Source organism: Microtus oregoni, unplaced genomic scaffold (genome assembly GCF_018167655.1).
Source record: "Microtus oregoni isolate MIOR12 unplaced genomic scaffold, Mior012 000005F_ref0000423, whole genome shotgun sequence".
NCBI classification, from domain to species: domain Eukaryota; kingdom Metazoa; phylum Chordata; class Mammalia; order Rodentia; family Cricetidae; genus Microtus; species Microtus oregoni.
Genome location: NW_024543064.1, coordinates 2,621,603 through 2,636,675, shown reverse-complemented (window position 1 = coordinate 2,636,675; position 15,073 = coordinate 2,621,603). Strand labels below are relative to the sequence as shown.

The window sequence follows — 15,073 nt, the reverse complement described above, 5'->3', positions numbered from 1 at the left end:
GCACGGCTGTGAAGACGACTCAGCTGGGGCAATGGGTCGGTCACCGGCTGCTGTTATTGTGCGCTTGACTCCACCTTTCTCGATGTGTGCACACTTTTTAGACATGTCTATTTTGGAAAAAATCTTTATTTTATGTATGGCAAATGTAAAAAATTTTAAAACATATAAAATATACTTGCTTTTAAAAAGAAAACTCAGGCTGGGGCTTCTAGAGTGAAAAAATGTAAGGGTAATAGCCCCATCACCGCTGCATCACCCTAGAGGGCCTGGCATGTGTCACTGGCGGGCGCTTGCGAGCAGGCCGCTTCTTCTTGGATCCTGCCTGGGGCCGGTAGATCTTACTACGGTCACACTGCAGCTTGTGCGTGGTCTTCTTGTGGCAAGCAATGTGCACCAGCTTCAGGTTCTTGGCCGTGAAGAGCAGGCTGTAGAAGTACTCCCAGTTCACCTCCCTCCCATCCTGGACGGCTTCCACCAGCATGGGCACCACGGTGCGCTTCTTCTCTATTCTGCCAAGTCAGGGAAGACAGTCCATCTGCTGTCAGTGCCACGCACTGCAGGGTGCTGTGCCCTTCCCACCAGCCACAGACACTCATTGCAGTCTACCATAGCAAATATCCCTGCTGTGCTGCTTAGATTTTGGTCAACTTGACACAAGCTGGAGTCATTTAGGAAGAGGGACCCCCAAGTGAGACAACGCCTGCATCAGACTGGTGTGTATAAAGGCTGCGAACCGGGGGGCTGGAGAGATGGCTTTATGGTTAAGAGTGCTGACTGCTCTTCCAGAGGACCCAGGTTCAATTCCTACCACCCACATGGCAGTTAACAGCTGTCTGTAACTCCAAGATCTGACACCAAGGCAAATAAAAAAATAAATAAATTATAAAAAAAAATAAAGGCTGCGAAGCATTTTCTTGGTTAATGATTGGTGTGGGAGGGCCCAGCTCACAGTGGGCAGTGCCACCCCTAGGCCAGTGGTCCTGGACTGTATAAGAAAGCAGGCTGAAGAAGTCAGTAAACAACAGCCCTCCATGGGCTCCGCATCCGTTCCTGCCTTGAGGGACTGTCCTGACCCCTTCATGATAGTTTCAGATGAAATAAATCCTTGCCTCCCCATGCTACTTTTGGCTGGTGCTTTATCGCAGCAGCAGAAACCCTAATACACCTGCTAGCAGGTGTAACAGGCGGGAGGATCTTGAAGATTCTTAAGGAACCTAAGCTGAGAATATCCCAGAAGGGCAGAGGCAGTGGAATGGATGGGGCTTGTGGATAAATCACCAGAGAAGCCCAGCACTGTGCTTCACAGACTGGTGGCACCGGCCCAACACTGACATGGCCGTGGGCAGGCATGGTCAGTGTAGCAGAGTTTGGTGCTAGCAATGCCATTGTCTTACTTTGCAAACTTGAATTGTGGGTACTGCTTAACATACTAGAAAGAATGCAAGGCCAGGCGGCTCACATGGTCATTCAACAAAGCCGAGCCCCACGTGGGAGTGCTTCTTGGCACAGAGTGATGGGGGAAAGTCTTCTGTTTCATGTTAATTTCATTGGTTAAATAAAGAAACTGCCTTGGCCCTTTTGATAGGACAGCAGCTTAGATAGAGTAAACAGAACAGAATGCTGGGAGAAAGAAGCCGAGTCAGGCAGTCGCCATGATTCTCCCACTGGACACAGACGCAGGTTAAGATCTTCCCTGGTAAGACGCCTCGTGGTGTTACAGGGGTATTAGAAATGGGTTAGATCAATATGTAAGAGCTAGCCAATAAGAGGTTAAAACTAATGGGCCAGGCGATGCTTAAAAGAATACAGTTTCCGTGTAATTATTTCAGGTATAAAGCTAGCCATGCGGGCGGCCGGGTGCCAGGAACATAGCCAGCCTCTCCTCCTCACTACACCAGAGTGACTCCCGTTTACACAGGTGCCCACAGAACCACCCTCCCCAATCCTGTGTCTCCCACAGGCATGTGACCCAAGTGTGTATGACCAATGTGACGCGGAAGTGGCAAGCAAAGAGAATGTTGTGTTGCTTCAGAGCTACTGAAACTGAGACGCCTCCAGGGAAAAGGTGCAGACTACTCTGCAGAGACCCTTTGACAAGCCAGCAACAGAAAAATGGTCACCAAAGAAACTCAGATCCAAACACAGTCCCAAGAACAGCAGAGTGGAAAGCAAGCCACTTCCCCCTCATCTATCGCTCCACAGCTCTGAGCTGGAAGTCTAAGCCGTTGCACAGTCTGGTCTGATCAGGGCCAACTTGCTGGCTTGTCCTCACATGGCAGTGACACCATGAACACGCTCTCCTACGAACAAGACTATCTGTTCTTGTTGATCACTCTCCTTCCTAGGACACCAATTCACCTGAACTGTTTCCCAAAGGCCCAATCTCTGGATGCAGTCTCATTGTGTGACAGTTTCAATGTACGGGCGGTGTGTGTGTGTGTGGGGGGGGGGGTGTTTGCAACCGATTCCACAGCAGGAAGTTACCCCAAAACAACAGCACTGAGCCAGAGCAGGCAACCAGAGTCAGCATAAAGTGGGTGGGTAGGTGGCAAGGAGTTCCCAGAATGCCCATGGGAATCCAAGGGACTGCAGAGGAGAATCAGAACGGAGGACAAGTCACAGCAGAAGCAAAGAGAAAGAGCTGTCTCTGGATGTGTATCCCTTTCAGTAAGGGGACGAACCAGTCTTCACTGAAAAGAGAATGCTGACTGGCAGCAGCTCCCATGAGCAGGCACCAGGGATCAATGTGATCAGCCTCCACCAGGGAGAGCAGAAGGGACCTAGATGCCTGTGATCCCAGACCCAGTGTGAGACAGTCACCCTGCACTCGCTCAGTGGTAGATGTTCTAGGAGGGAGTTCACTCCAGGCCCTCCTTAAGAAGCACTAGGGTCACTCATTCGCCAGCCCTTAGCAGGAGCAGGGAGATGCAGGAGGCAGTGAGCAGAGAAGTGGACGGCCTAAGTAGGTATTGAGATGAAAACAAGCATCCGTGCAGGCTTACAGCCAGGCAGGACAGCACTCAAAACACAGCCCTGCAAGAGTAACAGGCAGGTCCAGGCTACACAGTGAGACCAGGACAACAGGTACAGCAAACAGAAAATGAGACGAAGCCAGTCACACTTATTCATGCTGAGCAGCCACTTGGAGGGACCCGTGCAGGACAAAAGGCAGTTAATGTGCCAACTAGAGATCTCCTCTTTGATGGCAACAGAAACCGAGTCAGGGGAGCGTGAGGCAAAGAGCTGAGTGGGCGTAGGAGTCTCAACCTTCAGGTACCAGAGCAGAATGAGGGAACAGCCCTGGGACTCCGAGACCTGCAAAAGGCTCACATGTCAGAACAATCACACTGACCCCAAAACACTAAGGTCAGGTGCAGCCGGAGACACGTAGACTTCAGCATTTGTTAAAAGACAAAAGAGAGAAACTAGAAAACAAGGAGAAACCCTAAGAGGAGTGCAAAGTAGGAATAAAAATAACAGCAAAACACCCTGCAGTTAAGCATAGGGCAAACGCAGCTGCAGGCAATGGGGAGCAAACAGAGGCCCCTGCACCTGCAGGAGGAATGGCAGGATCTGTACAGGCTATGGGCCTGCAGTCAGGATCCTGACAACAGTGCCTCAGACCCTAAGAAAGGGACCCAGTCTCCAAGGGCTCGCCAAGGCCACCCATCCGGTTGTTATAAAAGACATCAGAATGTGGCAAAATTATAGCAACAATGTCTCTCACAGACAGCCAGGAGAGAATCAGTGCCCCGGACAAAAAGTAAACAATGAGCAAAAGGAAGCAACATGAAAGAAAGCCATGAATGGCAAAGAGGCCTTAGCCTTCCCGGGAGCCAGGAAACAGAAACCGCAGAGTGGGTGCTCTCCTCAGTCAGGGAAATGCAAAGAGGCACAGTGACACCGAGTGGTGACGAGGACATGGAGCAACTCGCAAGCATGTGAGCTGGAACATTCAGAGAAGGCTGGAGATACTCGGAAGGGGAACACCAGTATCGATTTCCCAAGGAGTCTGGAGGTCAGAGCCAGGGCACTCTTTCTCATGGAGAGTCCACACCAGACCCCCGGAGGCCTTCTTGATGCTGGGTGGGGTCCAAATCTGCATTGCTCGCCAGCTGTGGATGCAGCCGGTCCACAGATCAGCCGGACAGGGATGGAACTGGGAGACAGTTTCATTCCAGGGTTAGGTAACGGCCTAAATGCCCAGGAGGGAACTAATGTGGGCTAGTCTGCAAACAGCGAAGGAGTCTGCTGTGCACTGAGTTGTGTGGACAGAGCACCGTGGAGCCAGCGAGCAGCACAGGCATGGAAGTCCACACTTGCTGGCAAAGGTGTACAACGGGCATTAACGGGGCATGTTTCAGGAGAGTGGTTTTTTGTGGCAACAGGGCAGGGGCACTGAGTACTGAGGGATAAAGGGGCCCTCAAATAAAACTCACTCTTTATATATGTTTCATAGTTTTGACTCCAAGAGTCAGGTAGCCATTTGTGGATACTGGGAGCACTTTGCCTTCACAAAGCAAGGTCAAGGGTAGTTACAGTCAAGAGCTGTAAGAATATGTCCTGCCCTGCCCTGGTTAGAAGTGACTGCAGCTTGCCCAGCTGCGATACCATCCTACTGGCCCTGACCTCCCACAACACAGCCCAAAAGCAGACTCCTGGTTCAAACACAGAGCACCCACTCTCTTAGAATCCACCACTGGGCCATGAGGAGCCAGGCCACCAGACCCACCCACAGAAGGGGGTGGGAGGGGGCGGGACAGTTTAGCACTGGGCACTGACAGCTGGAAGGTCAGGAGCATCGCTCCAGATGCTCCTTCCATAAGCGCTTGGGGTCTGTCCCTGGGCCTGAAGCACACAGGTGTAATGGACCAGATTTGAACTGCCTGAGCAGATGCTGGGTTAGTTCTGGTTAGTGAACTGGAATCTCGGTGACAGACACTCACATATGATCCAGGTTCCAGGTGCTGAAGAGGATCCGGCTCTCCCTGTTGCCATAGGGGTTGATGGAGTGTTTGGAAAGACAGCTCTCTAGGTCAAAGGGGCCCTGCAGGGACCAAGGCAGGGGTTGGAAAGGCAGAGGGAGGTACATTACTGTCCTCCTCCAAGCCAACAAGCTTGCGAAGGCGCAGGCCCCACAAGGCGTTCAATCCACGAACCAACATTTGAACCAGGCAGTGATCCCCAGCACTAAGAGGCAGAGGTGAAGGCCAGGGGGATGGCTCAGCAGGAAGAGCACTTTCCACGCAAGCCTGAGAACCACGTTTGGATCCTGAAGTCACGTAAAAGCCAGGTGTGGTCTGTCCTCTGACCACACCCATGCCGTGGCATGTGCACACTCCCACACAAACACTACACACATATACATAAAAGGAAATAAATATTAAGTCAGCCTCAGCTACATAGTGACCTTAAGTCTAGCCTCAACTACATATTAAGATCTCATTTTAAAAAACAAAAGTGTTTGCTGTTCTTTGGAGATTGAAAATTCTCTCTTGCCGGGCGGTGGTGGCGCACGCCTTTAATCCCAGCACTCGGGAGGCAGAGGCAGGCGGATCTTTGTGAGTTCGAGACCAGCCTGGTCTACAAGAGCTAGTTCCAGGACAGGCTCCAAAACCACAGAGAAACCCTGTCTCGAAAAACCAAAAAAAAAAAAAAAAAAAAGAAAAAGAAAATTCTCTCTTTGTGGGGTGGAGAGACGGTTCAGAGGTTCCTGCCTGTTCTTCTAGAGGACCAAGGTTTGATTCCCAGCACCCATATGTGGCTCACACCCATCTGGAACCTCAGTTCCAGGGGATTTGACAACCTCTTCTGGTCTCCACAGGCACGAAGCACACATGGGCACAGACATATACACAGGCAAAACACTCATATTCAAAAAACTAAGCCTCATTTTTAAAAATGCGGTCTTTGGAATTCTACCGCCCCTAACATTCCATTGCCCCTGATCTTAATATTCTGAGTTTTCAAAAGATGAAGGCATTTCTGTCCCTGATACTAGATAATCATCCTTCACTAGGTGCCTCTACAGATCCACACAGGAGCAGACCTGTTATTCCCAACATGTTCCTGCACGACTACGGTGCCATATACTAACAATTGTACACCCCAACAATTGCACGCCACCATCCTTGCCTCCTCCCGCACTTTGAACTTGAGGGCTACCAGCACCTACTCTTAGGCCAGCTGCTGAATGTCCTACCCACCTCTCACCCCCAGGAGGCAGTGACCCCAGAATGAAGGGCACAGAGCTCACCTGGCAGGAGAACCAGCCTTCCGGAGTACAAAGCCGCTCACTGGCCTCTGCACCTCGGTCAAAGTAGCTGCCATTGTACTTCTGGGATTTGAGCTTCTGGCACATGGAGCTGAGGACCCGCTCGAATTCTTCCCGAGCCGCTGCATCCACCGCAGAGGTGTGAGCACTCACCTGTGAGAGTGAGCCAGAGGCATCGCTGAGCCCGTGGCCTGCCTGTGGCCTGCCCGTGCCCGAAAGCCTGCCTTCAGTCACCAACCTACACCACGCATTGGCTGTCAGGAGCCAGCCTACGCCTAGTTCTACAGTCAGAGTGTCTGACCACTGCTCAGCTATCACATCATGGCCATTCGGGGGGCCGTGAAGTGGAATCAACAATGCTCCCATCAGCTAGGCGATGGTGGCGCACGCCTTTAATCCCAGCACTCGGGAGGCAGAGGCAAGCGGATCTCTGTGAGTTCGAGACCAGCCTGGTCTACAGAGCTAGTTCCAGGACAGGCTCCAAAGCCACAGAGAAACCCTGTCTCGAAAAACCAAAAAAAAAAAAAAAAAAAAAACTAACACTCCCATCTGGCTGGGAGAACAAAACAAGGCAGAGAGGTTCACATCTGTAATCCTAGCACTTGGGAGGCTGAGGTGGGAGGATCCAAAGGCCAGCCTGCTCTACAGAGCAAGATCCCATGGTGAGGGCGGGGGGTGGGGGGGTGCGGGGGGGAAGTGACTTAAGATCCCATAGTCAGCAGGAGGAGCATTCCCTCTGTGATAAGGCGAGCAGCACCCACAAGGGGGCCCCGTCCATGCAGCCAGAGGGTCAGTACTAGGATCAGTCAGGGCACCGGCGGCGATGTTAGGTCATGTGGGGACAATCACCAAGGAAGGCCACATGAAGTACAAAACACTGGACACTATACATCGGCAGCTGTGACACACTGAGCGGGTTGAGGTAGATATGGGGAGTACGGGGACAGCACACAGCCATGTAAGGGCTCCTGCAGCACTTTCTACCTGCCAATCAATGTGGAGCCTGACATGCAAATGAGCAGCAAAGGCCAAGCTGACCCCACTGTGTGAGAGAGAGGGGAAAGGGAAAGGTTTAAAAACAAAGAAAGTGCAGGGTGAAGGGGAACCCATGCCTGCCCTTCCAGCTGCCTGGCCATGCAGGGTGAAGGGGGACCCACGCCTGCTGTTTCAGCTTCCTGGCCATGCAGGGTGAAGGGGGACCCACACCTGCCGCTCCAGCTACCTGACCTCGCAGGGTGAAAGGGAACCTATGCCTGCTGTTTCAGCTTCCTGGCCATGCAGGGTCAAGGGGAACCCACGCCTGCTGTTTCAGCTGCCTGGCCATGCAGGGTGAAGGGGGACCCACGCCTGGCTTTGTTCCTGCAAACTTGAGCTGTGAATTCTATCAGCGCCCCCCCCACCCGTCTGCCTGGGGTTGTTACTGCCACCTAGAAGAAACCTGGGCAGAGCAGTCAGGCATGGAGCGCCACTGTGCCCACTGCCCGCCACACTGCCCTTGCGGACCTCACTCTGGTGTGGAGGGCAGCTAACAGGTAGGTGAGTACAGGCAGTGCTGCAGCAGCCTGAGAAGGAAGTCCTAGAACACGCCCAATGGAGATTCTGAGCCCAGCGGGGCCTGGGCAAGCAGGCAGTATCCATGGCGACAAGAGAACAGTCAGGGTGGTCAGGTTCCAGGCCTGGTCAGGAAGGGAGGGTGGCTTCAACCAGCAGGGGGCTCTGTCAGGTTTTCCCCATAGACACCCAGCTCGAGCTACACCACGAGATAAGAAGATTTCGGAGGAGGGTGTGCACGGAGGAAGAAGGCAGCCTTAGGATCTACTTTTAACCAAGAAGCTCAGGGGTAGGAACCCAAACAGATGCTGGGTTAGTTCTGGTTAGTGAACTGGAATCTTGGTGACAGACACTGACATATGATCCATGTTCTGGGTGCTGAAGAGGATGCTGTAAAGACAGACAGATGGAGAAGCCCCAGGTCTGTGCCACTAGCCAACTGCTGGGCGGTTACCCAAGTTACCCCAAGGAGAGCAGGGAGAAGAAGGTCCCCAAAACAAGTTGCTGTCCCCAAACCACCCATCCACTGCTCATCATATCTGAATGAAGGCAGTCACGTGGAGCCCAGTGCAGAGAGGCACAGAAGGCTCACCTGGCAAAATGAGGGGCACCTCATGCTCTCGGTATGGGCAGGTCCCATGCACCATAGAGGGTCTTCCTTCCACTCTGCACCTCACTGGCATTTGTATCTTCAAGAAAGGAAGCCAGGGTATCAGGACACCAAGGACAGCCTCCTCCTGGAGTTCAGGCGAGGTGCAGTGGAGCCGCTGGCCGCTCCTCCCAGAGAAGACCAGAGCTGAGACCCAATAGTCAGCGGCTCACAGCCTATCTACAAAGCACCCCAAGCAGAGGTGTCTTCGGTCCTGTGTTCCACTTTTCCAAGGTCAGAGGACTGCCAAGCACCCAGACAATAAATAAATACAAGTGTTGGGGGGAAACAACCACCCGATCGTGAAGAGCAATGGAGGAGATGCAGAAAACCTCTCCATAACGGAACGAAGCTCATCAGAACAGACCTGCCCGCTGCATAAGGCGCCAGCTGGTGCTGTTCTACGTAATAGCATCCTTGGCAAAGAGCTGAGGCTGAGGCCTCTGACCCTATCCAAAGGACACGGCCCAGAAAGGTTCTAATACCTGTTAGATGATGGGGTCAGAGGCTAAAGTACAGAAGAGCTCAGATGTAGGAGACAGGAAGCTCTTGCTCCTCTGAGGTACGCAAGCCTCACAGGCAACCTTGCAGACGTGCATCAGCAGTGGAGTGGCAACCCCACCAACTGCACCATCCTCCCTCAGCGTGATCTGAGCATGGCCTTACCTCTCTCAGGTAGCCCCGGATCCTGCTCTCACAGCTATATCTCAGGTAGCCAGACTTATTCCTGAATCGAGACTCCAAACCTACAAGAAAGATTACTCTGGGATCTACAGGCAGACCACGACCTCTTGGTTTGTGTCCTGAGTGGCTCAGGAGCCAAGCAGACAAGAAATGACCAGAGGGAGGTGTATCAGGGACTGCATCAGCCGCAGAGATGCCTAACGGCAGGGTGCGTGTTCTCTAGTTGGGGGATCTGGTTTTGAGGCACCTCAAACACTGCTAAGAGGTTTCTTCTTGGCTGGCCCTCAAACCCTCAAGAAATTTCAACTACTCAAGGACACCTCAATCTGGACTTAACAACCCAAGTAGTCAGCAGCAGAGGAGAGGGCCAAAAGTGTGCTCCATCCGTACGATTGGACACTATTAAAAGGGAAGGACGCTGGTCACCCAGGCGAACATAAAGGGCAGCATGCTGACGAGAGGAGCTGTGGGACAAACCCTGTATGATTCCACCCACACAAGGTACCATGTGAAGGAGGAGCTGGGGAGGGGTTCTGTTCATAGAGCTGGAAATGGGCATGAGAGGGCTTGGGCTGCAGACCCACAGAGCATGGGCTCTGACAGCAAACGCCAGTGCCGACGGCAGGACAGGGTGAAGGGGCTTGGATATGTGGAGTGCCACTAACTCTGCAGCCCAGCCTGCCCTACAGTAGATTCACCCAACCACAGACATTAACACTTTAAAAATCTCATATCCGGGCAGGTGCACACCTTTAATCCCAGCACTCGGGAGGCAGAGGCAGATGGAACTCTGCGTTCGAGGCCAGCCTGGTCTACAAGTGAGTTCCAGGACAGTCAGGGATACACAGAAAAACCCTGTCTCAACAAACCAAAACCAATAAACAAATCATTTTAAAAACTTATATCTGAATAAGCATGTAGATTGTTTCCTGTTCTCTAGAATTTTAAGTCTGTGCATGTGTGCCTGTGGTGTACATGAATGTGCACATGTGTGTGTACATCTGTGCAGGTGCACTCTCACATGCACACACATGTTAAGAGCAGAGGTCACCACTGAGTGTCTTCCTCTGTCACTCTCCACCCTCACTAAACATGGAGCTCACTGTTTGGGATATATTGGCTGACCAGTGAACCCCAAGGATCTGCCTGACTCTGCCTGGCATATGCCACCACACCTGGATTTTACATGGGTGCTGGGGATCTGAACTCAAGTCCCCAAGCTCAAGCAGCAAGCAATGCCCACTGATCCATCTCCCAGAACCCTATAGACTGGTTTTTCTTGTCATTATTCCTTAAAGGGACCAGCTGACAACTACTTTCCCAGCATTTGCATGGAACCAGGTACCTTAAGTGACCTAGGGAGGATATGAATCATATAGGAGAGATTTCTGAAGTGTGCTGGCCAGTCAGCCCAGCCTAGCTCTAGCCAATGAGACCCTATCTCAAGGGAGGTGAATAGTATTCCTGAGGATGACACCCACGGTGGTCTTCTGATACACAGACACGCACACATGCGCCCCCCCCCCTCTCTCTCTCTCTCTCTCTCTCTCTCTCTTCTGATACACAGACATGCACACATGCGCTCTCTCTCTCTCTCTCTCTCTCTTTCTCTCTCTCTCTCTCTCTCTCTCTCTCAAATGGTAAGATGATAAACTCCACATTCCATGCATTTTGCCATGGCTTTTGGAAAAATGATTTAAAAGGAAGGAAGGAAGGAAGGAAGGAAGGGAGAAAAAGAAAAAGAAAAAAAGAAAGAAAGCTATTTCAAGGCTGCCCAGGACACTGCCCCCACCCAGGAGTCCTGGCCAGATGCCTTCTCATGGACACCTTTTGTTATCACTCACTCCAGAGGCCAGTCACCCTTGGTTGGGAAGCATCAGGATCTGAAGTGGACAAAGATCCTCCCGAGCCTCTGCTCCAAAGAGGCCCTTCCCTGCCTGTCTCAGACGTCCTGGCCACACGGTCACCCCAGTCTACGTACCTTCAAACCAGGACGGGTCCTGCTCCCGGGTCTCAGCAGTGATGTTCTGGTTGACATGATGCAGAAGGTCAGCCAGCAGCTTCTGCCTCAGTGGGTCCCGCTCATGTGACAGCAGTTGCTGCGCAGCCCGGACGACCCCAGCATGTTGCTCATTAAACACACTGAGGAAGCGGGTGATGTCACTCACATCTGCTGCCACCACAAGACAAAACAGAAACACATTCATGTTGTTCTGGTCCCAAGAGGAGGCTCCTGTCCACTAAGCCCAGAGACAGCCAGAAGTGAAGACTCAAGACTCTGGTGTCACCAACCCTTGCCTTGGCACTTGACACTCGAATCCTCCACAGGGTGACGCTGCCAATTCCATTCCTCTGGCCACGTCCTGCCAGGTGATGGGATTGCAGTGCCCTAGAATAGTGCACTTGCTCTTCTTCTGCTTTCTCTTCCTCCACACTAGGTCACCTCCTTTGCTCATTCCCTTAGGACCCAACTTCCAGGCCTCACAGTCCCTCTCCTGACTTTCCCAGGGACCCTTTCCACAAGTAGCAAGCTACATTGGGCTTTCCTAGCAGATGCTGAATGCCAAGTGTATTCTCCTGAGGATCTTAGCTAAACAGGAGCAAACAGAATCCAGTGACAACTAAAAAGCACAGACCACAGCCAAGTGAGGCTCCAACTCTGCTTCATACTCAAAACTCAGTGAGATCCAGTGTCAACAAGCTGAAGAAATAAGGTCTTGTGGCCACAGCAACAGATGTAGAAAATGCAGGGGGAAACCTCAAGAAGACAGGACCCACCAAGAGATTCCTGGACAGTGAAAATGCACAGTGAACATGAAGAAACATCAAAAATAAGTAAATTAGTAATATTAATAAAGGAAAGAAAAGAAAATGCACAGCGAAGAAAATGACAATCTGGATGTCATCAAAGTTAAAAAATTTGAAGCTGGGTATGGGACACATGCCTGGAATGCCAGCAGTTGGTAGATGGAGGCAGGAGAAACAAAAGCTTTAGGCCAGCCTTAGCTACAGAGTGAATTTAAGGCCAGCCTCAGCTACATGTAACCTTGGCCTCCATTTCCCTCCCAGATCTGAACCGTTTGCTCTATTACAGAGCATGAAAAGAGCAAGGTCGGTTAGCTCAGCTGGTTGGAGCTCGGTTCCAAAACAAGAGAATGAAACGGAACCCAACAGAGGATATTAGAAAACCACATTATCTGACATGGAAGGCATAACCAGGATTTGCTGAGGGTGGGGTAAATATTTCAACAGCTTAAAAAATCCGATTAAAAAACACAAAAGACATGAAGACTGCTTCACCAAGAAGTGCCTGCAGGTGGCAAATAAGAACACGGAATGATATCCAATCCCATTAGCCACCGGGGAAATTCGGATTAAGGCCACACTGAGCTGTCATCACACACCTACCTAGAAGAGCTTTAATAAAAACTACGATCCCTGAGAGCATTTCAACACTCATACGTCGGAGAATGGCCCTGAGCAACGCCTGCCCTGCCCAGCACAGCCCAGCACAGCAAAACCTTCCCCAGGCTCCTCCAATCCTCCCCCCTTGCTTTTCCAGTTACGAAATAAATAAATAAATAAATAAATAAATACACTGGAAATAGAGTTCTTCAGCAAAAGCTCTTGGCATTCAGTGCCCCTGACCTGATCTACTAGGCTCGTTCCTGGGCTCCTGGACCTGGGCTTAAACGGCGTGGGTCCCGCCAATCTCCGAAGTTTTACTACTTACAGCCCTGCCAGGTCTGTCCAGCAGTGAGCAGCAGGAGTTCGGCGTCATTGGGGAGCCCCGGGAAATAGTCATCAGTCACCTCCGTGCCATCTTCATACAAGCACAGCCGGGAGCCGGACACCGGGAGCTGGAGAACAGGAAGAGGAGGCTCGTCCTGCCCACAGGCAGTCCGCTCAGGGTGCCACCTGTCTGCAGGAGCCCAGCGCCCCTCCAAGTCCATCTAAGGGGACGGAAACCGTGCGCACGTAGTAGCCGGGTCCCCGCCCCGCCACCCCGACCCACCTGGAAACGGACGCAACCCTTGTGCAGCAGCTCCTGGCAGCTCCGAGCCGCCACGCCGAATTTGCACTCGCTGTGTAGGGCTCGCAACTTGACGCTCTTGGGTTGGCGGAGCACCGCGCACATGGCAGGACTCCGGCAGCAGACACTGCACGCACCGGACGACGACGACTGACTCTCACTCCTCGCCACTCCCGGAACTGTGGCGCGTAGGCGCCGCCCGGAACGCTTTACTCTACTCCTTGGCAGGCGCGACCCGAAACGTCCGTCTGCAGGACCTTTCCCCAGCCGGAACCCGCGAGGCGTGGCTGCGCGCGCAGGCGCCTACGGACGCCCGCGCAGGCGTACAGCGCGGGCCGGCCTGGTTGCCATGGGAGCGTGGCTGCGGCCCGGGCGCTGGGCAGAGGAGGCCCGGGCTGCTCCTCCGCTGCCCTCGCCTCAGTGGCCCGGGGTGGGGGCGGCCGGACCGAGGCGAGGCCTCTCCGAAACGAGCGGAGGCCGGCATCGCGGCAGCGTCCCTCCTGCTCGTCTCCGCGGCGCCCTGTGACCCCGCGCGGCCTCGGTCCTCAGCGAAACCGAGGCAGAAGACATCTGGCCGTGGAGGGACGTGGCCGCTGCCTGCTCTAGGCCTCTAGGTAGCGCACCTCGGCCTTCGTGTCGGGAATCCGGTTCCAGCCCCGCCTTGTCCTCTTCTGGATGCGTTACTGAGCAGAACCAGTTACCAAGAGGCTGAAGACTGTAGCTCTGGCCCCTGGTAAGCCAGACACTTTGATGCGTGTTGTTTGCGGGGTTTGTTTCCTAGTTGGGTTAGGTTTGAGATGTTTTTTAAGCTTAAAGATTCTCTAAAAACACTTTCAATCCTTAAGATTAATCGGTCCCCAATCAACACTTAATATTGTAACAGTTGCGTTTATTGAAAAGAAAACTAGAAACATTTTTTATTTCTTTGTAACAAAATGTTTGAAGTTGCTACATTGTTTTTGGACTTAGGGCTAGAGAGATGGCTTTAAAGGGAAGGGTCGCAACCAAAAATATAAGAGTTTGTGCCTAGTTACGGTTTTTAAGCAATGTTAGGGTAAATGTCACCTGACACTGTTGGCTATGGCTGCCCTAGGGACAGCTGGGACACCACCTATGTCTGGTGACCAGAAGTTTCCGCGGTGTGTTTTGTGGAGCCACGAGCATGTGCCGAGGCTCCTGATGATTGGGGCAAAGGGGAGGAGTAGGGAGTGGAAGTCTCCTGCAGTGTCAGGTCTGAAAGTGGATTGTTTTGTATTGAGTTCCCGGTGTTTCGCACACTGCCCCACAGCCCTCTTCAGTACCAGTTATTTGTTCTGGTTTTATTGGGGACACACTTGTATCTGCCTTTAACGTTCTGTTTGTAAGTCTCAATGCACCCCAGAAGGTGCTAGTTAAGACCAGAGATGCAGACCCAACTGAGTAAAACTGTTGTCAAGGTAGAAATCTGGCCTGCCTGCTCGCTCGCTCTCTCTCTCTCTCTCTATCTATCTATCTATCTCTCTCTGTCTGTCTTAAACTGTCTCACTATGTAGCCCTGTTACTCCTACATAGACCATGCTGACCTCAAACTCAGAGATCCTCCTTCCAAGTGCCGGGATTAAAAGTGTGTGCAACTACAACCGGTATAGGCCAGGCCCTTGAAGATGGTCAAATAATTGAAGAAGTCAGAGCCAGGGATATACCTCTAAGTGTTTGGATCCTTCTAAAATTCACAACACGCTGAGGCATAGTGGCACATGCCTTTAATCCCAGTACTTTGTGTGCCAAGGCAAGAGGATCTCTGTGAGTTTGAGGCCATTGCAGTCTACATACTGAGTTCTAGACTAGTCAAAGCTAAATATTGAGACTCTGTCTCAAAAATAACAAATTTCAAGATAAGATG

General features: G+C 52.1%; 2 protein-coding genes across 6 annotated transcripts in view; one reads left to right on the top strand and one right to left on the bottom strand.

The window, feature by feature from the left end:
- Positions 1–241: 241 nt before the first annotated feature.
- On the bottom strand, positions 242–13,450 carry Dffb (DNA fragmentation factor subunit beta). Of its 2 annotated transcripts, XM_041651609.1 has the most exons (7): positions 13,174–13,417; positions 12,892–13,018; positions 11,140–11,328; positions 9,141–9,220; positions 6,257–6,427; positions 4,947–5,047; positions 242–509 (listed from the first exon to the last, which is right to left on the bottom strand). In XM_041651609.1, the coding sequence occupies exons 1-7, from the start codon at positions 13,294–13,296 to the stop codon at positions 242–244; spliced, it is 1,059 nt and encodes a 352-aa protein (XP_041507543.1). In that variant the 5' UTR covers positions 13,297–13,417. The 2 variants fall into 2 exon arrangements, with proteins under 2 accessions (XP_041507543.1, XP_041507544.1); XM_041651610.1 differs by lacking the exon at positions 4,947–5,047 and having other exon boundaries at positions 243–509; positions 13,174–13,450.
- Positions 13,451–13,548: 98 nt separating this feature from the next.
- The window catches only part of Cep104 (centrosomal protein 104), a 34,837-nt gene continuing 33,312 nt past the window's right edge, over positions 13,549–15,073 (top strand). For all 4 annotated transcript variants that reach the window (XM_041651608.1, XM_041651606.1, XM_041651607.1 and 1 more), the window contains exon 1: positions 13,549–13,924. The gene's annotated coding sequence lies outside the window, so the exon portion shown is untranslated. The remainder of the gene's footprint in view (positions 13,925–15,073) is intronic.

Bases quoted from the DNA above. Each gene is read 5' to 3' on its own strand.
- Dffb (XM_041651609.1), bottom strand. From the start codon at position 13,296: ATGTGCGCGGTGCTCCGCCAACCCAAGAGCGTCAAGTTGCGAGCCCTA. The intron at 11,329-12,891 runs GTAAGTAGTAAA...TGGTGGCAGCAG, and splicing joins TGGACAGACCTGGCAGGGCT to ATGTGAGTGACATCACCCGC. The intron at 6,428-9,140 runs GTAAGGCCATGC...TCACTCTCACAG, and splicing joins TCCGGGGCTACCTGAGAGAG to GTGAGTGCTCACACCTCTGC.